The 25,297-nt window shown below is 38.6% G+C and overlaps 1 protein-coding gene across 4 annotated transcripts in view; it reads left to right on the forward strand.

The window, feature by feature from the left end:
• WDR33 (WD repeat domain 33) overlaps positions 1-25,297 on the forward strand; it is a 74,644-nt gene that overhangs the window by 44,325 nt on the left and 5,022 nt on the right. For 2 of the 4 annotated variants that reach the window (XM_082320402.1, XM_082320401.1), the window contains 6 exons: positions 10,153-10,279; positions 10,860-11,014; positions 11,140-11,218; positions 11,720-11,830; positions 12,673-12,767; positions 12,987-13,118. In XM_082320402.1, coding sequence (XP_082176528.1) covers positions 10,153-10,279; positions 10,860-11,014; positions 11,140-11,218; positions 11,720-11,830; positions 12,673-12,767; positions 12,987-13,087 — 668 coding nt within the window. In that variant the 3' untranslated portion in view covers positions 13,088-13,118. Of the gene's footprint in view, positions 1-10,152; positions 10,280-10,859; positions 11,015-11,139; positions 11,219-11,719; positions 11,831-12,672; positions 12,768-12,986; positions 13,119-13,654; positions 13,742-13,991; positions 14,132-14,500; positions 14,654-15,018; positions 16,069-20,841; positions 20,945-21,223; positions 21,687-25,297 lie in introns of those variants that run through there. The other 2 variants (XM_082320404.1, XM_082320400.1) reach the window with 2 other exon arrangements.

Raw genomic sequence — 25,297 nt, forward strand, 5'->3', positions numbered from 1 at the left:
GCTTTACTATTTGATCCATTCATGTGCTTGTGGAATTTAAAATTGTACATGGGATGCATGGTATTTTAGAGAACTTCACAGATATTTATACAGCCACACTCTACAAAACAGTTGCTTAAATAGGGGACCTATTTTTCAAATTGAAACAAAGTATTTGAGTTCCTCTACTTAAATAGGAACTTGAGTATTATCTTTAAATCTGAAAGAGGAAAATATTTTCTTAAATTTCAAAATTAATAGGCGGCAGGAAAGAGGACTAAGTCCACAGATATGGTGATAGTGATATGGGAAAGTACAGGAAAATAAGAGCACTGATGGTGCAGAAATTTGAAGTTAGACTGATAAAACAGTCCTTGTTTCTGTCTCTCACCTGAGCTCAGCTTTTCTTTGCTGCTTGATTGAAATTTCAATGGAAGGTATTATCTCTATTATGTTTCTGTAACACTATTCAAATCATTGTTTTGCTCCTGCATTTTAATTACATTTTTGTACTGAAATTTTTTTTTAATTTTGCTGTGTTTCTTCTCATTAACCCTGAGATCACCACTAGATTAGACACATTTGTAAGTCACTGTATGATATTACATGTTGGGTTTTTTTCTGTTTTAGTACTCGGCTCATTGTGTGTGTTTCTGTCCTCATAATTTACAGCCCTTTCATATTTCAGTTGCTTGAAAATTGGTCCCTTGTGCTTGAGATGAAAATTCTCCAGTCTGTTCAGCTTCATGTCTGTATAGAAAGAGTAGTTCTTTGTAGCTTAGGCCAATATTATGTGCTCTGCTTTCTGCCACCAGTTTACTAGTTTGCTCAATCTTGGTGGTTTTGTAAAATGCAAAGAGCAAGTTAAATGGCCGCTATCTGCATATCCCTTCTTGGACCTCTCATACTTGCTAATTGTCTGGATTGTTGATTGACACAAATAAATCTTTTCCTAGAGTCTATACAAAGTTTGGTAATCTCTCTGTTGTACCCTTGCCCACCCCTGGGCCAACTGCTGTTCACTTATTACTGAGAGCACGTGCTCTATGCAGTATTTGCCCTAGAATCAAAGAAAACAGTTTTCCTAACTTTTGTGTACCTAAACTCAGTATTTCTTTGCTTAAAATGATAAAGGACTCATGGGAAGTTCTGTATTGGTAAACTGGCTATCAAAAGTAGCTTACATGGGGTTTTTTGGTTGGCAAGAAGGAAAACAGTTTTCCCTCAAACCTGCTGTCCCTTAAAAGTGAGAAGCTGGCTGGACAAGTAGTGTTCTGTGACTGGCCAGATGAACATGGCTGTCTTTAAAAGTACTTTACTTGTCTGGTAGAGAAGAGAGTTGATAGGTACTTCTCCTCTCAAAGGGATGTAAAAAAAGTAGGATCCTGCCCTGTAGCCTTAACCATAAAACCACATTGAAACCTCTTCTTCCAATGAAGGAAGATCAAGTTGACTGAAAAATCTTGGTAGTCCTTCTGTGTTGGGTGTTTTTATTAAAAGATTGGGTTTACTTGGGAGTAAGAGTAAGTTATATAAAAGACTTCTTGTAACTTCTTTTGCTGGGATCCACAAAATTTTTTCTTGGGTTTTAGCAGCTTGCTGAGAGCGATGTCTGCTCGTGTGGCCAGACAGTGGTTTGAAACTTGGATTAACCTCTGGACTAGATATTTGGACTAGGTTTTTCTCTTGCAACAGCCGTAATTGCCAGCAGAACTTTAATGAACATCCAGCAGGATGTTAAAGGAAATAAGTACTGAAAATGATTAATCATGGTTACTCTTAGCTTTTCTGGAAGTATTTGTTCTCTCCCCTGAGTTGGGAACTAAGTATTCCCACTCTACTGCTTACAACCTTGACTGAAATGATGATCAGAGCACAGATTTTGAGGCAAGCTGGTACCAAGTTCTGCAGTGTGTCCCCTGATTTCCTTGCTTTCCCCTCCTTTCACTAAATTGCCATGCTGAATTTTAGGATGCACCAAAGTTTCTTTGTTAGCTTCAAGTTAATTTAAAAATATGTCTAAATCAATACTGTGTTTCTGACATTCCTTCATTACTTATTGTAGTATTCAGTAAAACCATCAAACTTGTCTGGCTTTGCTTAGTGGTGTTTCACATAGGTGTAACAGGCAAAGGCTTGACAAAAGTCTGCAGGTGGAAAGGCTAGGGATTTTGACACCTTGATGGCAGCAAGTGAACACACCAGTCAAGATTTTCAATAATCAGTGAATAAAACTAGTTTCTTAAGTATATGTTTAAAAAACTTCACTGAAGCTACTCTAGGATCAGTGCATCTTAAAATTACATCACTTACTAGAAGCTTAGCTTCAGGCACCAGCTTTTAACACATGCCCCACTTTGTTCTTGATTCATAAAATATGTGTATGTTCTGACTGAGCAGTAGTTAAATAGTTATTTTTGAGGTATACTGTCATTGTGAGGCTTCAAATTATTTGACATTCTAATCAGATTAATCTTTTTTTTTGAAGTTGATGGTACAGGCTATGAGCAGACTCCAAAACACTTGTTTAGTTCATCTTTGGAGGACTTGACTGGGAACATTTTAATGTGAAAGCTCACACTTTTCGGGGATATTTTTTGTTCTGTTTTTACAAAAAAACATGCTGCCCGGCAAACGGATTCTGTACCCAGATGTAAAGCCACAAATTTGTGGGAACTGCAGGCGAGTGATTGACAAAATCATTGCATTTCTCATCTTTCAAGTTCACTTTTTCTTCCCTTGAAGGACCACCAGTTGTTCTGTTCCTGGACACAGCTATACTCTCCCCTTTTCTGTACGGCATTATGTAGTAACTGCCATGCAGCATTAGACTAGAAACCAGTCTTGTCTGATGGCTTAAGACAGTAAACACTCATTAGAGGCAGTGCAAGCTCTTTCAGATCCAGTGACTAGTACGAGGTACTTGAAAGGAAGGTGCCAGAAAACAAGCAATAGAAAATTGTGGGACAGTTTCTCTCTGAGGGAGTGGTTTTTTTGGCTCCTGTCAGCTGTTTGTTATGAAGCATGAGAATTTTTCTTACAATTGCTGTTCATTTTTAATGCTTCTTGTACAACATTTATTTTTAATATCATTAAATGTAAATACAATTGTAAATAAATATTTTCTGTCAATGAAAAGCAAGTGTGTTGCTGCTTTTGAAGTAGGCTGGCTAGTTTTTGAACAGAAAAGGACATCAAGTCCCAGCTACTTTACAGATAATGTAACCAGCAAAAAAAGGATATTGTTCTACCTTTTGCAATTTAAAAAAGCCCTCTTAATTCTCTGATGAATAGCTGCAAAGGAATTATAAGTAATATGCCATGAGAATTTTAATAGATAACTGTGCCTAGGTGCAAAGTAGAATCCAGTCTGCTTTGCGTAAATAATTTAACTCTAACTCTGATGAAAACCTACCTGTGTCCTTGAATGCAGCTGCTGTTACTGCTAAGCACTAGCGCATATATGTATATATTGAATAAGAAGGTGTTGGACAGTTTTAATGTGGTGCATCTTCCCCTTTTACACTTTCTGCCCTATTTTTCCTGCCATTTCTCTTGAGCTAGCTCTGAGCTTCCTGATGGCTTTCTGTTTAAGATTAATAATGACTTCTTAATTAGAAATAATGACTACTGTATTGCACTAAGCATTATGCTGCATTTTAAAGCATCATCACATAGGTGAACTCTCTGTGACAGAGATGCACTTAATGTTATACCTATTTTTTTTTTTTATTAAGTGCATAAAAGTGGTGGTAAGTTAGAAAATCTGGACACTGGTTAAGCAAAATTAGTGAAAATTTTGTAATATTTTTACATACTAAAATAACTTTCTGTTGATAATTATCTGTGATCAATCTAGATATGACTTAACTATGTCTTATGATTAGAAATTGTGAAACATGCATACTTAATGGATTTTCGTATAGTTCTCGCTTCTAAGAGAATGTTAAACAGCTCTTCACATGTTACAGATGCTGGTCCCCTTACTGTGCTGTTGCACAACCTGCTGTCAAATTTGTTTTGTCTCTATATGTATTACAACATATACAGGAGATTACCTTGATTGAGTGTAGGCAGTGATAATGCTTAAAAATAAATTCAGGAGTTAGGAAAACATAAATATGTCTAAAAGGAAAGGTATCTCTATAGTGTTTGTAGACTCTAGCATGAACATAATGATTTAAAAAAAAAAGAACAAACACAAACCAACCAAAATACCTAACACCACAAATCTAAAACAGTAGACATTTTCAGTTGTGTAATTTTTGTTTCTGTTCAAAGCAATGCATTTCAGTATTGGAAGTTGCTCAGCATTCTACCTTCAATTAAATGAAGAATTTAAACACTTTAACACGTGAGTAGTTCCATTAGTTAAAGACTGAACCCTGCATGACCTAGTTCCCACGTACACTGGGACCCGATGGATTTCTTCCTCTCGCTATAAACCCTTACAGAAGACATTGTCATTGAATTTCAACAGATGTAAAGAATTCAGATCACTACATGCCATTAGTGGTAATTACATGTAATATAACAAGATTTTTTCATTATTATGCAAGCTGTGCAAGCACACAACTAACATTAAGTTAAAACTTTTTTTTGCTAGTGTTTTAGGATTTTGTAGAATTCAACTATTCACTGAGTGGTGTAAGTTCAGTTGGGACTAGCACATAAAAATTCTAAACTCATTTATAGAAACACATTTTAGGGGCTGATTACCTGTTTCGGGTGATCTTGGGAAAACTCATTGGTTTAGCCACACCTGTTTCATTACTGTTTACTGATTATTTTTTTAACCTTCTCATTTCACAGAAGATAAAAACAAACTGTGCTGTTATAAGAGCTTTTGTCTGGGAAGAAAAGTTAGTATGATTATAGAACTGTAAAAAAAGGGGGGGGGGGATTTGTAAACAAGGCTTAATTATGTCCCATTCTGCTGCTGGTTTAGAGGAATACTGATGATCTAGAAGGCATTCCTTGTAGGTAGATTAAAACTCTAGCAGTCTCTCTGGATACCATGTTTAATAAACTGACAGAGAGCTAGAGAAACACTGTGAGCAAATAAAGGAAAATAAAACTTGCGTTTATGGGACAGAGGTCTGAAAGTATTGTGCAAGGCATTGTTCTTAATCCACTGAAGACTGAAAGGAGCTTTTCCCTTAATTTCTTATTCACCAGCCTCGCACATGATGCTAAAAAGAAAAAGCATACTGTGTATCTGTAGATAGAGGGTTTCTGTGGTATTCGTTCTTGTAGTGGGGAATAGGAAGTGAAAGAGCTCATAGGACAGGTTTCAAGAGGAGTATAGTTCACATAATGTGATAGGGCAAAGATCACTAAATTACTGGAATTAAAATATATTCTTACCCTTACTGCTAACCTGATAGGTGTTATCAAAACAGTACCTAGGTTCTTGTAGATATGAGGTATTCGGTTCCTGAGCGAGCTTCACATAGAAGCAGGGAATTGCTAGGGCAATGGGTAAGTGTCAGATAACATTTTAAAAGCCTTCCATAAAAACGGAACGGGCAGAATAATCCAATTTGCCTTGTAGGCTGGAAGCAACTAACAAAGTCTAAGGGAATTTTTTTTTTTCTTTTTGGGGGTGGAGAACCTTAGCTTGAACGGTAGTAAGACCTGATGTCTCTTTGCAGATCCCTTGGCAACAGGCCCCTACAAAGGGCCTGCTTTTTTGAGAGGTGATCTGTTATTTTGGGGCTACAGATTACAGGAAGGTGAACATTACTGTGTTGTGATTAAACGGCTTCAAGTCTAACTAATTCAAGTGGAGGATACACAGCTCTACTCCCTATTTAAGAGCATAAGAGAACTATGTGTCTTTAAAAAAATCCAAGCAAATAGAATTCTCTCTAAATGAGAAACAGTCAGTATTGTTGCAGTTAAATGATTATGTTCATTCTTTAAAATATATATAATTACAAATATCCATTTTCTTTGGAACATGGATGTTAAAAAAAGTACAAGAAGATGCTTTAAGACTGTCTTCTCAGTATGTGTATATATGTCCAAATAATTGCCGAGAAGGATCTAGAAATCCTACAATATCATCTATAAAATCCTCTTTCCAATTTATGTACCTTCAGAATGGGGCTCATTCCTAGGGGAAAGGATATAATAGAAAAAAATTTAGCTACAGCAATAAACCCGATATATCCATAATTGATGGTTTATACACAGTTGCATTATAAAAATATATAGATATGTTATAGACTGTAATAAAAAGACAATGATCCAAACCAGCTTTTTTACACCATATATTATATTCACTAAGTCATATCTGCAGAAATTAGAGTGAGAGGGGAAAAAAAATCAAGTCCTTAATTTATGTGTACTTTTCCAGACTTGTGACATGCTGGATTTGATCAACCACTATTACACATAATCTTCTTATAGCTTGTTATGCCTTTCACCAGCCAGTATTTCTGTTCAGTGTCTTAAAAAACAACCCTTCAAATAAGTTGGCTAGAAGTATTAAAAATCAGTATTTTAATTAACAGGCTTGTGACTACAGTCACTCAGTTCAAAAATGTATTATGCACACAAGAAGTATTATTAGAGGAATAATTTTGTATATCTGAACTTTTTAAAGAATCTACATATGCTTGTCCTTATTTTTGCTGCAGAATTTTTTAGAAGGTTAGAAAAAGTTGTAGTAAGTAAAACTGACAAGTGTTAGTATACTGGTTTATGTGCAGATATTAACTCACAATTTTAAACGAGTTCAGTTTATCAAAAACCTTTACCTTCAGTCTCTCATTTCAGTTTGTTTATAGGCCTTCCATTGGCATGACCTTTAAACAAGTCACACATTTCAATTAATTTATGCATAAAGTGTCCCTACAAGACAGGGAAATGATAAAACATCTATGCCTTCTACAGACAGGGGCTCAGGGGGCAGAAAGGGTGCAAGTGTTGCTCAGAGCGGAATTCCCATCCTGGCTTTCCTAGGTCACAGAGACATATGCATGACTCTTGACGTCACTGAGCAAAAGCTGTTTAGAGGCAGCAAATAAGGAATATAAACTACAGAGATTTCCATGAATTAAGGTTTTCTGAGCATGGTGCTCGCTGACAGGGGTTCTGTAGCAGAGGAGTGTCCAATTCCCAGGTCTTAGCCTGAAAACAACTACGAAGTAAAATCTACCAGGCTTCTTTTTCTCTGGAGTTTTATTTTAAATGTATTTTCTGCATCATCTGTCTCATTACAGACAGTAGTATGTACATCTGTCGGCAGAAAGAAGGAAAAGCAAGATACAGTGTCAATTGCTCCAATTAAAAAAAAAAAAAAAAGAGGAAAAAAAATTTAAAAAGGCCTTATTAAATGATGCTGTTCAGTTATCTTAAGTAATTCTTCTGAGTTAGTTCATCCCTTGGGAATAGTTTAAGTCATATTTGTTGTAGGAAAAAAATTATTTTCTCTCAAGAAAGCTTCGTTGCATTAGGAACCTATAGCTAAGTATGTATGATGATCCCATTTAGTGCAGAACTTTGTCTAAGAGGTGCCTCTCTCGAGGGCAGGATAGATCATTTTGATGAGATTACAAAGGAGAGTCCCAGCTTTCCCCCACTGCTGCTGTAGTCCAGAGCACGCTGGTTGAAAGATTGCTCTCTGCAGGAAATGCCAGTTATCTGTCTTTATAATGGTTATGTTTTTAAATATGATAAGTTTCTTCTGATCCCTGTGGTCAATTTTAATGTGCTGATGATGGTCAAAGGCCTGCTGATAAGTACCTAATGATTCGTCTGCTCTGGTTACAAGTTCTGAGTGTCCTGGCATCTTTTACTGCCTTTCAGCTTTGTGGTCTGGGGCTAGCGGGTAGTGACTATCAAACCTAGCTTCTGAGAAGCCCATCAGTCCGGTGCTGTCCCGTCACTGTTGCTCCCTTTCGAAGACTTTTTGAGGGTGGGTGCTTTGGTTGCTCTGTTTCAGAGTGTGGCTCTGACCTTGAAGTGGATTGCCCACTCTGAGCCTTTTTTCCCTCAGGGTATGTATTTGGGCTGCTTTAATTCAGGTTAGATCTTGAAAGAAAAGCCTAAATCAGGCCTTGCACAGAATGAGCTGTCATCCAGAGATGGCCTTTCAGCAGCATAACTCATTTTTTGGATGCAGTCTTACAAAATAAACAGAGTAGCCCTTTGTCTCTCAGCGCTCTTCCGTTACTAATTGTCTATTTCAGGAGCAGCATGGCCAATGTAATTCCAGTCTGTGTGGGTAGGGGTTTTTTTTATGGTTTTGCTGGGCTTTGTTTTTTTCATATTTATGGTAGTACTCAAGTATTCTAGTCTGCACACATTTTCATACGGTTCAACCAGTTATTAACTGTAATGGAACGTTTCTCTATAAGGGCCTATTGTTGCCCTTGAATTAAAATCCCCTGTCTTTCCCTGGGGGCTGCAGGATGGGAAGTACCTACAGAATATCAGCAGCTGAAAATCTGCAAGCATGAATTGCCTTCCACTATGGAGGAAGAGCACTTTCTTACTGCTGGCCGAATCATTCCTTCCAAATAAACACTCGGAAGCAAGGTTTGCTCAGTGTTCAGCTTCATGTTTTAGCTGAGAGAGAGATTTAGTCAGAGCAAATCCAGACAGACAGTGCCTTTCATTTCTTTCTGCATCAGAAGAGCCAGAGAGAAGGGAAACAAGACATCTCAAAGTGCCCCTCTGTTGGTAGGACAGACCACCAGAGTGGTCACTTGTGAGCCCGTTTATAGTCTTGGCAACTTGAGGATCCTGCTCTTCCCTGAGACCCTGCATATTCCGAGGGCAATTCTGCCTACTATGGCTGGGGGAGGAGAGTTGGGTTCCTTCATCGCTATCGTCAATCAGTCCTTAAAGTTGTTTCCCATATACTTACCAAAGCTATATTCGTTTCTTCTTGGGTCAAGAATCTCTTCCCTGCCTCTCCTTTTCTCCAGAGAAGAGGAAAGTTGCACTCATTTGATGGAGAGAGTGCTCTGTGTGTTAACATTTTGCTTTTATTTTTGAGATAGAAGTACATTGCTTATTCTAATTTGATTTTTCTGTGGCCTCAGGAAAATTTCAACTGAAATTAATTTTTAATGTCTTGTCAAATTGAGGCCTCTATTAAGACAGCTTGTGGTGCTTGAAGTTACGTGTTCTGCCATGTAGCAAAGCAGTACTTGTGGGAGCTGTCTGACTTTGATGGGAACCCTTTGTCTTTCATGGAACATGCTACCATTCTTCCATACCATTTTATAACTTCGGTGCCTTTATGTTGCAGACAGCCCTTCCTTTCTCATCTTGCTTTTTTCTTTAGTTACTGCATGCTACCTCATTTTCTGGCATTGACTATTACTGTTGGCCTTCCCTTGAAGTGGGCTGGCATGGAGAGAGATTGGAGAAAGAAATTATCATTCATTATTTCTTCTTGAAATCCCTATAGTTCAGCTCAGAAACATGATTTTGTTGTGTAGCAGGAACAGGCGTTTCTTCTTGACAGATTTTAGATCATCTGAGCAGCACTGATGCTCTGTCAAGGTTAGTCAGTCTGTTTAAAATGAAATGATATCAAGAGGTTTTTTTGTCTCCTAAGTCTTGAGCATTAGAAAAACCTGAATCCCTCTGACCTGATAAGAGGTTACATCTCGTAAGATTTCTTTTCATCATATGCTAATTTAGTTTTCAGATCCATAATTTAATTTCTTTGCTTATTTTCTGACAGGACAGCAAAAGGGTAGTATGGATAGGATAGGAACAAATTTGTATTTGCCTTTCATTTCTACAATATTTCACAGAAAGTGAAGTGTCACAGTGTTATTTTCCCTTACCACCTCTATACAAACGCTTCATCAGTGTTATGTTTAAAATATTGTGTTATAGGGCCAAAGCCTAAAGAAAAGTACCAGTTTGAACAGAAACTTCTTAGAGAATTTTTATGTTGGTGACGTGAGATTGGTTTGAGGGCATAATCCAAGGAGAAGATGCTCCCAGTGATTAGTGGGAAGGAATGCAACCTAAATAACTCAGAAGAGTTTTTATTTAGTTTGATTTTATGTTTTGTGACCTGTGCTCTGTGATGTTTTTCATTCAGTTTTACATTACAGTTATAAGGTGTGCACCCTTTAATTTTTCAGTGTCTTTTCAGTGTCTGTGAAATCTCAAAATGAACAATTTTTATCTTCTTAACAGGGCATGGAGCAGATGTGAAATGCGTTGACTGGCATCCAACAAAGGGATTAGTTGTATCAGGAAGTAAAGATAGCCAACAGCCCATCAAGTTCTGGGACCCAAAGACTGGCCAGAGCCTTGCCACACTGTAAGTTCTTGCCCACAGACTTTGATTTGCTCAAATATAAGCTAACTTCATAAAATATATATTTTTTTAATTCCCTTCTTAGCTTTTTGCCTCACATCTTTTCAGCCATACACAATTGCTTCAAATATAAAGCTAGTGCTTTAGCTGTGTCAGAAAATCTAGAGGTTAGATGTAGTCAAGTCTATACTTGGAAAATTGTGACTTTAATATTCGTTATTTAAAATCACTTTGTCCTTCTCCATAGACCTCCTAGTCACACAGTTCTCATTTCGAAAACAGAATTGAGATATGGAAGCCAAAATGAGGTCTTTCATCCGGCCAATGAAAAATTTCTTATGCTGCACTAGAAATGTGCACAGTAACTGAATATTGTCTCAATGAGCACTACCAATTGCTCTGAAGTACAAAAGAACAGGATTAAGGCATAGGGCCTTTGCACAGAAAGCCACAGTATTCTGGTTTAGTAGCCTGAACTACTTTGTTATTGACCTGAATATTTGGGACTGGTAAATTATCACATTTTTATTTGTGTCTGAGAAATCAGTATCTGGACAAACAGTCTGACTTTCTCTGCTTGCAGACATGCTCATAAAAACACAGTGATGGAGGTGAAACTGAATCTGAATGGCAACTGGCTGCTAACAGCTTCTCGTGACCATCTCTGTAAGCTCTTTGACATTCGTAATCTGAAAGAAGAACTTCAGGTCTTCAGGGGTCATAAGAAGGAGGCCACAGGTCAGAATTATGTGGATTTTTATTAATAAGTTTGGATTAAAAATAAAAGTTTTTGAGATCCTGATTTCCATTCATTAGAAACCTTAGCATTACACTTTCTGATTGTGACTTACTTTGTATTTCAGCTGTGGCCTGGCATCCTGTTCATGAAGGGCTGTTCGCCAGTGGAGGATCTGATGGCTCTTTGTTGTTCTGGCATGTTGGGTATGTGGCATTTTCATCAGCACGTTGGAAAGATGTCGGTCAGATGCACAAGCTATTATACTAAACATAAAATATAATTTTCACCTTTGAAGCTGTATTTAACATGCATGTTTATGATATAGTTTTTCTCTATAGCTGAGAAAGTTTGTGAATATGCTTCATTTATGAAGAAGTTTTTCTGTGCAGATGTATTTTAAAGGATACAATTGCTTGCACAGAAAATAGTCTTTTGTTGAGAGGGTGATGAATGGTTGAAACTCCTACTTTGTTAGAGCTTGTTCTGACATGTTGTAATTATTTTGTTTCTAAACGTACAGTTAAAAATCCCTACATTACTGAATTCCCTATTAAGAACAACTGGGAACAATCGATTCACCCAATAGAAAAATAGCAGAGGCTTAAGTTTAGCAAAATATGGGATAGAGGAACAAGTGAATAGCAAAGGTTTTGTATTGTATCTGTAGCATCTGTGTGATGACTGGGGTTTTTTTGATGCATCAGGGTTGAGAAGGAGGTTGGCGGAATGGAAATGGCCCATGAGGGAATGATCTGGAGTCTGGCGTGGCATCCCCTTGGACACATTCTCTGTTCGGGCTCAAATGATCACACCAGGTATTTTCAAGTAGTTAAAGAAAAGATCTAAGGGAATGTATGTACATTTAGAAACTAGAAAGGTGCATGGCATCAGTGAACAAAGAATAGAGATTGGGATGATTCTGATACACAACCAGTGGGCAAAGCAGAGAGACAAACTTATCTAAATGGGAAAGCACCGACATCTTACATTAAAAGGTAGAGTCTAACCTCTTGTCCTTCATCTGAGGAAGCCTTAAAAGACACTAGGCTTTTGGGTTTGTGTGAGCTTTGAAATCTGAAGAAATTTTTAAAAAAGAACTGTTGTAGTTTCTTGCTGAAGAAATATTCTTATCTCCACAGCATGTTTTCCCACATATCATCTGCGGGTCATGTCTGTCTTTTCACATTGCAAACATGTTTGGAGGGATATAGTTTGTGCTTTTAGGTTGAACATGCTGTAAACATGGAGCATTTTATATATGGAGTAAATTTTTGTGTGTGGATGTGTGTATTGACAAACATAGTTGTATATGGAGAATATATTTGAGTGAGAAGTTTTTGGAATGGACTAGAAATATATCTGTCTGTTCAGGATCTGATGTTGATGCCTTGTACTTATACCCCTTACACTTGGAAGTATCTTCTGAATTGTACCTGTGTATGTGTGTATTTATCATATATTCAATATGATAATTGTTGTTTTTTATTTTTTGTTTGAACCTCACACCTAATGTTCAGATCTAGTGCTGAACTTGATTTAGCAAGAGTTGAATCCTTATATAATCAAGATAGCACGCTAAAAATTAAAGAACTGATTAGATTAAAAGTAGTTAATACTCTTAACCCTTTATTGAGATCATATCACTTCCTTTTGACAGCAAGTTTTGGACTAGAAATCGGCCTGGAGATAAAATGCGAGATCGTTACAACTTGAATCTGCTGCCTGGGATGTCAGAGGATGGTGTGGAATATGGTGAGGCAATTTCCCTCAATATGGAAGAAAGAGGGTTGGGGTCAGGAACAAGCCTAGGTCGTTAGCTGACGCTAGAGTGCGGCTTCTGGGTAAGACGATGAAAGAGCATTATAGCATTGGTGACTACCTAGACAAAGATATTTTTTTACAAGGATGATTTTGCTCTCTGTGTTATCAGCGATCACCATTCCAAAAATGAGTTTTCTTTTGTTTCCACAGCTCCCGGAGGTAAGACTTGCTCTGTCAATCACAGGAAGGAGGTTTGGCTCTCCCTCTGGCAGTATCTCCAGTTTACTTTTCTTCCTGAAAGCTTCATCTGACTTCAAGACTTCCCACGGTCCTGAACTACAGCAGGAAAATCTTTCAAATTATTGAACTTGACTAAAATCTTAAAACTTTACCCCCCCTTAAGGATTTATCTTGGTAATTTTAGGCTGCTCAGGGTTGCCCAGCTCTATGGCATACCTCAGCAATCTTTTCATCTCTGGGGTGGCATTTGTTTGTTCAGATTTTTGATTATTTGCTCTTCTGTGTTTGGGAATGTTAATTAAAATGCAGCACTTTAATCCCATTTAAGTTTTAAAATATATAGATTCGTTATAACAAAAATGGGAATGGGTATGGCTTATTATTTCCTTTTCTGAGCTTCTACCCTAAATGTAACTTTCCTGAAAGGACATAGTTTCTGACCTTTTGGGGGTGTATTTATGAATCTGAATTTGCAGTTCTTTTAATATCCTGTAATTCATGTATGGAATTAAAAAGTGACCCACCAGTTGTGAAATATGTAATGATACCAATGGTAAAAGTATGTGAGAATACAAAGGGATAAAATGATAATGTAAAGAAAAATGTTCCAAGTATAAATATTTATTGTTTTTCTCTAGATGATCTGGAACCCAACAGCCTAGCAGTTATTCCTGGGATGGGAATACCTGAGCAATTGAAAATAGCCATGGAGCAAGAGCAGATGGGTAAGTAGTAGCTATGGGGAAGCATTTTCCTGAGCCATCCAGATACTGTGTGACTTCTCTTTCATTCCTTTCATATATTTTGGTAGCACAGACACTTTTTTCTAAAGTTCAATATTGTGCGTATTTCCCCTGTAAAGAAGGAAGAGTTGAAAACCTCTTGGTCTCTTTTGTTAAATAAGGTGTAAAGAGAGCAACAGGATTTCTCTGTAAACCTGCATTGCTCTGACTGTTTGTCTCCCTGGTGCTAAAGGGAAAGATGAGTCCAACGATATTGAAATGACAATCCCAGGACTGGACTGGGGAATGGAGGAGGTAATGCAAAAGGACCAAAAGAAGGTGCCACAGAAAAAAGTGCCCTATGCAAAACCAATACCAGCACAGTTTCAGCAGGTAAGTACCTGATAGACAGTGAACAAGAGAACAGCTTGTTATTTTCCCAACTTCAAAAAGTGTGTGGCTGTTGAAATGTTTTGGATTTCCAGTATCAGCTCTTTTATAGCAACACCCAGCGCAAAATAATTTACCACAGTAGTTAGTTTAATTACTATTTAAGCATAAAATATTTGGTTAAATCCCTTATATCTTGTATCTGTACCTGGAAAATAGGATGTTATCAGATATGGAAGTTTTATTCAGCACTGTTTTCAGCTTCTGAATATCCATACTGCACAGCATTCCAGCATATCCTTTCCCAAAGCAGCAATATATTGCACACATGTTGTTCCACAGAAGTCATCTTGTGTTTACTATTCTTCATAGGCGTGGATGCAGAATAAAGTTCCTTTGCCTCCCCCACCTGAGCCATTGAACGATAGAAAGGAAGATGCTAAGCTGGAGGAGAAAAAGAAGACACAGGCAGAGATTGAACAGGAAATGGCAGCACTTCAGTACACAAACCCACAACTCTTGGAGGTATGTATGTAAAGACAGTTATTAGCAAATTTGCTTTAGTGGTCTTATGTGCTATATTTGGACCTCAATGCTAAAATACGTAGCTTGCTTTTGCAGTACTTTCACCTTTTTTCAAAAAAACATCTAATTGAACAGGGTATTGGACTTAATGCATGATGCTATGAAACCTTCAGCGAGGCCCCCGCATTTCAGTTAACTAACACTGATCTATGGATCTCTTTACTTGTATTTTTTTTAGTTGTTAACTAACAGAAAAGCACTAAATCTTTTTAAACTCCTGAGAAATGAGATGATTGCTTCTGATTTTTAGTTGTTACATATACTTATGTGTTTAGTTGATTTTCTGCATCTCTTCTTTTGGACAGCAATTGAAGATTGAGAGACTTGCACAAAAGCAAGCTGAGCAAGTGCAGCCACCGCCTCCAGGAGGCTCTCTTCATGGACCCCAGCCTTTTCCAGGGCAAGGCCCAATGTCACAGATGCCTCAAGGATTTCAGCAGCCCCTTCCACCTCAGCAGATGCCAATGAATATGCCTCAGATGGGACCTCCTGGTCCACAAGGACAATTCAGACCTCCGGGACCCCAAGGACAAATGGGACCTCAAGGTCCTCCATTACACCAAGGAGCTGCAGGTCCACAAGGGTTCATGGGACCACAAGGACCTCCAGGCCCCCAAGGGCCTCCACAAGGAATGCCACGGCCTCAGGATTTACATGGACATCAAGGAATGCAGAGACATCCTGGCCCTCATGGGCCAATGGGGCCTCCAGGTCCACAGGGTAATGCTGGCCCACAAGGCCACTTAGGACCACAGGGTCTACCTGGGTCTCAGACTCATTTAGGACCGCAGGGTCCACCTGGCCCACAAGGTCACTTGGGTCCTCAAGGTCCCCCTGGTGGTCAAGGAATGCAAGGGCCACCTGGTCCCCGAGGAATGCAAGGACCTCTTCCTCATGGCATGCAAGGAGCTCCAGGATCTCAAGGGATGCAGGGCCCTATATCTCAAGGGCCTTTGATGGGACTTAATCCAAGAGGGATGCAGGGTCCACCAGGACCCAGAGATAACCAGGGACCTACTCCACAAGGGATGATGATGGGTCATCCGCAAGAAATGAGAGGTCCTCATATGCAAAGTGGTTTACTAGGACATGGTCCCCAGGAGATGAGGGGCCTCCAGGGACCCCCGCCTCAAGGTACAATGTTAGGACCGCCACAAGAATTGCGTGGGCCACCAGGTCCACAAGGCCAGCAGGGACCTCCGCAAGGCTCTTTAGTAGGGCCTCAAGGAAACATGCAAGGACCTCAGGGACAACCGAACCCTTCAAGGGGGCCACACCCTTCCCAGGGCCCTCTGCCTTTCCAGCAGCAGAAAACGCCTCTGTTGGGTGATGGGCCTCGTCCCCCATTTAATCAGGTATGTGTCGGTCTGTATAACAAGAAGAGTGTTAAGAATGTAGGAATGATAACATCACATGGTAGAAGTGCAAAGCAAGAGCTGAGAGGCTGGAGGTTTGGTATATTTGCAAGACTGAGGCCTCAGGAAAACTTAAATGATAATGAAAAGGGTTATGTAGTTTGGAAACAGCAGAGGTAATTGTAGAAGAGGGATTATTGGAAATACTGGTACAAAAATCAGTCTGCTATGAAAATATGTAACCTTAAGAGAAACTCTAGGTTTTTTAATGTAAAGACACTGAGCTGTCTTAAATGGTGAATTTTCTGGGGACTAGGTAAGCACTAATAAAAGCTGAATTTAAGCAAACTGAACATAAGAAAACTCATATGTATTAATTAAAGCAAGTTACTGCCGACTCTCAGTTGTCCCAGAGTAGTTAATCCGAACTATGGGATGAATTTACCATAGATGCTGACACACCTGGAATGAGCTTAGGTCTGGTTGAACTTACCAGTTCAAACTAAGCACACAGGAACACAGCTATCCTGCTTCCTACCTTGCTATCGAAACAGTTTAGCCACCTTTGTACTTTCTGGAGCACAAGTTAAGAGATTGGTGTTGTACACTGTTAACTCATTACTGCACCATTTGCCGAGAAGCACGAGAGGGAGCACGGGTATCGGACAGGTTTGTGTAGGACGAGCCCAGGTCTGGTAGGGTGAGCACTGAGCTGGAACTGCTGAGCGTGGCCTGGATGTGTGCTGACCGCTGTGCTGCCTTGGCACTCAGCTCCAGGAGGGTTCCCCAGCTCAGCAATATACTTGCGCTTAGCTGACCTGGAATACTGGAAAGTGTCGCTTATAGACGCACCAATTAATTCTGCAGGAATCAAGTCAGCTTTAGATTAAGTCTGGTTCAGTACCAGGTGCAACCTGCTCTGCCCTCTTCAGCATCTTCCGTAATGGGCTCATTCCGTCTTCTGATCTACCACAGATAATGCAGAGCTTTCTGTATTTATTTTCCTGTATTTATTCGCTCTTACAAGTTCCTATTTGTATGGCACTGATTCTGTACTTAAAATTTCTCTTGATTGTCTTCAGCTTTAAGGTGAATTTTGAAGGGGATGTTTGGAAAAAAATCTACTTACTCAATTTTAAAAAATGTGTGGGGTTTTTTAAACAGAATTAACTCTTTTGGACTTGTACTCAATAGTTTCTAAGTTAAAGCTTCAGACAGGTATGCATCCTATCCTTAGTGTGTAGTCCAGTACCAATCACAATGAGCGATGACATATTGAAATGAGCTTTAGTTCAGTGATTCTGTTTCGGATTGAGGCAGAGTAGCCTACAAATTGTGGTTTTATTTGAATATTTTTTCCTTACAAATCAGCAATAATTCCCTCCAGAAGTCTGTTAATGTAAGACTATCGCTGAGATTTCAAAAGCATCAGAGTTAAGCGAATGAGATTTGGTTCCACAACTATCTAACTTAAACTAGCATAGTGTTTTTCATTGCTATCCCAGGGAGACTAACTTTTCTGCTTTGAGAATAATTAAGCTTGTGTGTGTATAAAAGTTTGTCTATGTTTACATATATGTGTAGGGCTGTCCTTGTCTGACCCTGCTGTTAACACTCTGGTCAGAATTCAGTAAGTTGCTTTTGACAGGTGGCTGGTTATTGTCAATGAATACTGCTATCTCGAAATCTCTTATGATATTAAAAAAGACAAAGCAAGGTATTTTTGACCATTTTTCCTTCCTTGTGTAGCTCTAATATGGTAATGTCTTTTAAAAATGAACAGATTTTAAAATTCGTAATGTCAGGTTTTGCTCCAGTTTGCTTCTTTGTAATATGAATATAATAATAGTTCTTATTTAAAAAGGCGCTGTCTGTGATTTTTTTAAACAATAGGCTTTAGCTTGGTTTTTGTTCTGAATTTGACATTTATCTTCTGTAAACTTGTACAAATCACTTGCCTTCCTTTTCAGTAGCAGGAGTGTATGAATATATATCTGCTTTACCAAGGGCTTGTGACATTAATACTGAACATTTATATATATTTGTAAAGGTTAATTGCCATATAAGATACCACTATTACCTGCATCTGCTATACCTCGGAAAGCAGAGATGTACTGCAGAGTATGTGGGCGAGATGCACATCTCTTCATGAACGTGAGATCTGCTACCTTCTGCAAACATGAAATGCAATAGAGAACTGTTCACGAGAAGGAAATTGCCTGAGACATGATTGTCAAAATCTTATTCTGGAGATAGGCATGTTGATATTAAAATGCAGATGGATAAAGAGAATATTCCCAAGTTAGCAGTAGTACTTTGGAGCTCTTTTGCTATTGCTTATTTAGATTTGATCTTCTCACATTCTGTTTAGATAGATGTGCTGAATTTCATCTCAGTTACTGATTGAGTGAGGTACGAATACTTCAGGCCAAGTCTCTTGTCCACATAGAGACAAACTTTAGGAGGTTCTGCAGTATTTTAGAAGAAATGCAAATTTTTCTTATGGGTGAATACAAAGAATTCTTTCCCCCTTCAGTGCATAGTTTTAATTAATACAGATGGCTATCATAAAGTGGCTGTGCCATTTGCATATATAGGGCAGATATACCAGTAACCGGCTTATCTGACTGGTGCAGAACCTCAGCCCACGTTGGGGAGTCCCTGAGCCGACGGTGGAGGCGGTGTGAGGGGCTCCAGACGTACCCGCCTCGGGGTGCGGGGTACGCAAGGCCATTTACAGTTTTTAGTGCAGTGTCTCCTTCTGAGCTGTACATATCTGTTTTTCAGTTTCGAGCCCCGTTTGGGGCCCAGAATGTATTTTGAAATGAAAGGCATGTGAAAATGCAGTGTTACGGCTCTGTCTTCCTATCTTGTCGAAGCATGATTTGTTTGGAATAGAGGTTTTTGCTAAGGAAGCTCATTTAGTGAGTGCTAAAAACTGCTGCTTTGGTTAAACACTAGTGGCATAAATTTAAGAAGTTCAATAAAGTTTACTGTAAGTAAGCATATGCTAAATATATGCGAAATCATGGAACTCCAGCTTTTGGTCAAGAATGGCAGGAGCACTATGATAGCTGGATCTTACCTAGTGAGGGAATTTATTTGTTCTGGACTGACATCAACATTCAGTCACTGGGAAAGTATTTTTGGGGTTTTTTTAATAGGCATTGGACCAGGCCTTTTGTTTTGCTTTTTTTCCAAAGTCCTTAGAAAATTACTTGATGCAAATGTGATGTTTGTAGTATATATTTGTGTGCTTTTTTGTGTTTATCACCTATATTGCAGTTGAATATAAATGTTTAATTTAAACCCAGTATTTCAAGATATGATGGGAAAAATACACAAAGTAACTTGTTGCTGCTCTGCAAACAGAAAAAGAAAAAAAGGTAGTGTTTCTCAAAAACAAATGCAGAACATGAAAGTTAGTTAACTGTGATTCATGGAGAGATTAAGCAGTGTAATTATGAGTACAATGACAGTGATGGAGTGTAGGTTTTTAAGCATTTACAAACTACTTGCAGTCTGGAGGTTTTTTTTTGCAAGCCAGTATGAAGGCCAAGTCTAAATCTTTCATATTAGACATGTCTAGGAAAAAAATATTACGTGTTTAGGGTTTTCTGGTATGGGTTTGGGGGGGAATTTTTTTTTTTTGTGATGTCAACATAAAAAGGTTTTGTATAGCAATCGTGCAAGTTTCAGCTCTGTCTTGTTCACAGTGATACACTTTTATTGTTGGATCTCATTGCTACAGTGTGAATTATGTACGTGTCCCCTTTTACTTCCAGTCAAGTACAAACCCCAAATGATGACTTTTTGTCTGGCCTTTGCTGTTTAAAGGCAGAATCGGACAGTTCAACCACATTGTTTCCCAACCAATGTTGTTATAGTGGGTCCAGTGTAAATGTGGTACTTGCAGAAATCTTTCCTGGGCCTGTGACAGTAGCAGAATTTAAAGAACATTATTTTATCCTTTAAAAGTCACAAAAAAAGAGAAAATAACAAAAGACTTGTATATATACACTTTATTTTTTCTTTGGGATCATATAACTTACACAAACCTCTGCTCACTCTACTGTTTCTGCTTGAGGAAAAGCAGGTGACTGCAGCTTCTGCCTTTAGCCCTGTCATTGCTTAATAACCCATTAACAACTTGTCTCTTGGTGCTTAGCCAAGTATTAGTACTTTCTTTTGATCCTAGAATTAGAATTAAGAAAAAAAAACTTCGCCAGCATGTTAAAAATGAAACTCATGTATTTCCATATTAACCGTTTACAAAGATTTATAGGAGAGATTCTCTTATGGCCCTGTTGTTGTCCCCCCCATCCCGACATTCTTGATACTTTTATTTTTTCATTGTTTCATTTTTGTCATCATTTCCAAAGGAAGTCTTTGGTCTATGCAGCTCTTTAACTGTATATAAATGAGTACTTGATATTTTTCAAACAAATATACACAGTTTCCTTGTCTTCTCTAACAGGCAGGTAGAATATGAGCTTTATAATCTTGGGTTGTTATGGGTAAAATATTAGTCCTTGAAATGCTAAGTTTCCTATAAAATTATGTGTTTCTCAAACAGTGACTGAAAAGCATTACTGATGTGAATGTCTGAAAAATTAGGCTGAAACCATTGGAAAATCAGCTGTTTCTATTGTAAGACCTGTGAAGATGCAGTCTTTATGTAAAGAAAATTGTTTTGCCCCCTTACAAAAAGCTTAAAAGCAAAAATACTCACGCATGGCAATTCACATGGCTTTTCTTATTATATGCTCATAGGATGGACAGAACCCAGGTCCTCCACCACTGATACCAGGACTGGGGCAGCAGGGAGGACAAGGTCGTCTTGGCCCTCACAACCAAGGACCGGGTCTTAATAAAGGTAATTAAATATGTTGTCTGTTCTTCTGTGAGTGACTCTCCTAAAAGAGGCTGTTCCAGTGCAGCGCCTCTAGACAGAAAAGGCTACAGCAGAGCACAGGGCCTTGGCTGAGAGGAAGGCTTCCGTAGACTTGGGCTGGAATAGAGAGGAAAAGTTTTCCCCCCAAAATTATTTAATGTGAAATGTATGGTGTATGCTTTGTAGAACTGTACGAACTAGAGCATCCTAGAGCGTTTTTAGAAAACGTTACAGAAATCTGCTATGATTTTTTCCCTCAAGGTGACTCCCGTGGTCCACCAAACCATCACATGGGCCCTCTCTCAGATAGAAGGCACGACCAGAACAGTGGTGGTCCTGATCATGGGCCTGAGAGAGGGTTGTTTCGAGGTGGCCAGGAGTGGGGTGATGGTAGAGACAGCAGGGGCATGCCAGATAGACGAGGACCTCACCCAGATTTCCATGATGACTTTGATCGACCAGATGACTTCCGTGACGACTTCCATCCAGATAAGAGATTTGGCCATCGATTACGGGAATTTGAGGGGAGAGGAGGCCCACCATTGCAAGATGAAAAATGGAGACGAGGTGGACCTGGGCCTCCCTTTCCTCCTGATCACAGGGAATTTGAAGGAGGGGGTTCAAACCGTGGGCCTCCTGGTGCTTGGGAAGGACGGAGACCTTCAGATGATAGATATCCACGGGATCCTGAGGATGCACGGTTCCGAGGAAGACGAGATGAGAGGTAAGAATAAATCTAATCATCATCTTTGGGTTAAAGGGTAAATGGAGGGAACTCTTTCTTCCTGGTTTCCTTTTCATTAAGGAGTCTATCTGTTTCAGATTTATAAACTGGAAACCAATAAGGAAATGAAAACTCTAATATACCTGAGTATAGAGTCCATAAAAATCATTCAGTAATAGAAGAAAACTTGAAAAATGGTCATTGTACACAGCAGCTTCCGTGTCTTTAAACAGTAAGTAAAGAGAAGGGAGGAAATTTGTAGAGAAGATCCAGTGACACAGGATGAAGATTTGAGACCGTTTTGATGAAAATTGAGAGGAAACTTGAAGGTTACAGTGACAAACTTTTGAACACTAGAAGTGGATTTTGAGACTTTGTCTCCAGTCACAAACTACAGCATGACTGTAGAGACTGTAGAATGAGATGTAACATACTTGTAAGGAGCAGGAACAGTGATTCTACTATCAAATATAAAGGGCAGAGCTACAGCATCTGTTGGACTGTTGAGACTATTTTCTCATGTTTTTGCTTGTAGAAATTTTATTTCTCTGACTTATTTCTTAATGCCAAGTGAAGAACTCAAAAATAATCTAATTTACAGCAATGTCCATGCCATTGCTCACAATTTCCAAATAAATCACAAAGGGATGAATTTGCTTCTAGTTACCAATGTAAATATGGAGGAATTATGCTAAGTCAGCAAGATTAACTGTCATCAAAATTGCTCCAGATTTATGATAGTTTAACTGAGTTAAATTTGGCCTCCAAGGTCTAAGCCTCTCACTGACCACCAACTCTATATGTATAAGAACGTGTACTTGTACAAATATATTGTGGTCTCCACATAATGTGAATTTTGTGTGTTTTAGTTGCCTTTTTAATCATTTTCTTACATTCCTTTTACTTTGCATCTATACAGCTCTTCTTTTAGCTATTTTCTACCTAGCTCTGTAAAGATGTACCTTCCTTTTGTGTGAAGAGTATGAAAAGAAATGAACAGTAACTAAAAGAAGGTAACAATTAAAGCCATTTTAAAAAAGTAAAAATAGAGAGAATCCAAGCTGAATGGTCTGCATTATAGAATTCTAAAGGACTCAGCAGACAACACTTTTAGAAGCTCAGTAGAGATTTTTGAATCTTATATTGGAGATGCTTAGGGACTGGAAAATATTTTATTATGATCCTGATTTTTAACAAGGTTTCAGGAAGAGAGCCCAAAAACCTTGTGACCTGTAAATCTGACTTCTGAACTAAGAAGAGTCTATTTGTCAGAGTGCAAGTGTTTGTACAAAGAGTTTGGTTTAAAAGGAATCAGCACAGGGCTATAAAAGGCTTATTGTGCTTGCCAACTTAATGAATTCCTTTGAATGAAGGCAAATTAGGTGCCATTTACTGCAGATGCTGAGATGAACTTAAGAATCCCAACCACTTGTTTAGCTGACTTGGTTTGGAATTTAGATTGTAACTGGTTTGATCAAGCATGAGAGGGGAAGTGTGTATATGTGTGTTTCTCTCTAATTTCCCGTCCTTTTCATCCCTGTCCTGTTCTTACTCTACCTGTGCATATCAACATGATGCTTCTACCGCAGAGACCTGCTTCTTCCTGCCTGCTAATCTGCACAGTGTGTAGTTCTGTACATTAAGGTCCTAGGCCTCAAGGAAGAAGATCTGAGAGCAGTCAAACAGGAACTGAGCCCTATGCAAGGCAGGGTTTTACATGTGACCGATATGAAAAAGTGAAAAAGAATATACATAACATAATATTAGGAGCTGTGGCTATGTCAGGCATAGGTATGATAGATTTCAAAACTAAACTGTGTCCATAATGTTGCCCGGAAACAAAAGGAAAGGCCCTATTCCTGCTAGCCATAGGACCGTGTGTTGCAAATCTTGGTAATTTACAAGCTAAGCAGAATCACACCATGTCAGTATTAAAATGGGAGGCCCTCTAAACAACATCTAGAGGACTGTGCTGTTTCAAGGCTAAACAATATTGCTATGTGGTTATTTGAACCATTTGTACCTGAAACTGTTCAGTTTGTTTTCCCAAATCACCCAGGTTAATGTAAAATGGTTCATTGTCCATACACAGCACTCCCTCCATCCACTGTTGTACCTATACAGGCACAGCAGCCTCCTCTCTGTATTGTGTTTGTTTTCTGGGAGGTGGAGACAGACCTATTGTTTTTAATTAAAAAAAAAAATGTAAAAGTTTAAAAATATTGTATTGTGTTATGACTACTGTTAAAATATTTAAATTTGTAATTAAAAGGTTAATGTTGTTAAAATTCTAAATAAAAGTATCTAAAGTTTTGCTTGTAATAGGATGCGCTGTGTCGTTAATGAGCTGGGGAAGGGGATCTTGCACAAAGCCAACACCATCTGAATATTACGGTGGTTACAGTTTGGCCAGTGTGGAACTGGGAAGAGAGGGGAGGTGGGGGGCATCAGTGTGAATGGGCAGAGTGCTCCGCATATCTGTGCCGTCACTGAGGGGTGGGCAGGAGCAGCGTGGGGTTGCACTGTGAGGACCCCTGAACCAGTGTGCCTGCACCACCTAAACATCTCACCTGTGCTTGCACAGAAACTGGGCTGTAAACGGAGACCGTCATAACAACCGGTGCTAGTGCACACTTTTGGAGTTGCAGTAATACACAGAACATATACGCACTTTTACAAGCACTCCAAGTGTTTAAACTGGTAATGTGAAAAACAAAACTACTAGTATTCATGCAGCCATCTATAGGCTTACCTGAAATGGCACTGACAGTTCATTAAGAACCATTTTTCTCTCTGAAGATCTCTGTTAAAACCCCAGTGTGATACTGGAGGAGCTATGCTCATTTAGGATGAGAAGCAGAACCCAGTCATACCAATTACTGAAGATGCCATGGTACTTACTAGAAGGAAATTATCACCTTCAGTGTCATAACTACATTTTGCAAAACAAAATTCTTCATTATTGCAGTTGGATAAACTGCTCTTCAGGTTGTAGAATGCCACTGTGCATGCTGTTCAGCAATCATCATCCCTACAGAGCCAAGTGCAGTCTAGATTCATTTGCTAAAATTGTAAACTTAGAGGAATGGAACAAAAAAGAGAATGTTCTAGCAAAAGAATCCCAAATCATTAGGAATGAGATACTGGAATGTTTTGTTATAGCCATGATTCTTGTTGCTTGTATTTTCTCAGTTTGTTTTAATCGCTAAAATGGAAGGGAAAAAAAGAGAAGGGGAAAGTAAGACCACCACAGTTAAGGGAAATTCACCTATACCTTTCCTTACCTTACCTTATATCTATCATCGCTCACTGATTGTTTTTCCCCCCTTTTCATTAAATGTACACAATATACTTGACAATTTTTTTCTTGTATGAAAAACCAACACAATCAACAGAAGGAAGTATGAGGGGAAACTAAAAATGAATAAATTAAGTGCTCAAAGGCAAAAAATGAGCACTTTTCCACCTACAAATCCTATTCTAGTAACTGTATGTGCTATAGTATTAAGTAAAACAGTTCAGAAATGAGTTGATTACTAAACTGAAGCTGACTCAAGTTTATCAATCTAAATTCTGCCTAAAAACCACATTTGTACCATGTTCTTTCTTAT

This window comes from Platalea leucorodia, assembly GCF_965183815.1.
Source record: "Platalea leucorodia genome assembly, chromosome: 8".
In the NCBI taxonomy this organism is placed as follows: Eukaryota; Metazoa; Chordata; class Aves; order Pelecaniformes; family Threskiornithidae; genus Platalea; species Platalea leucorodia.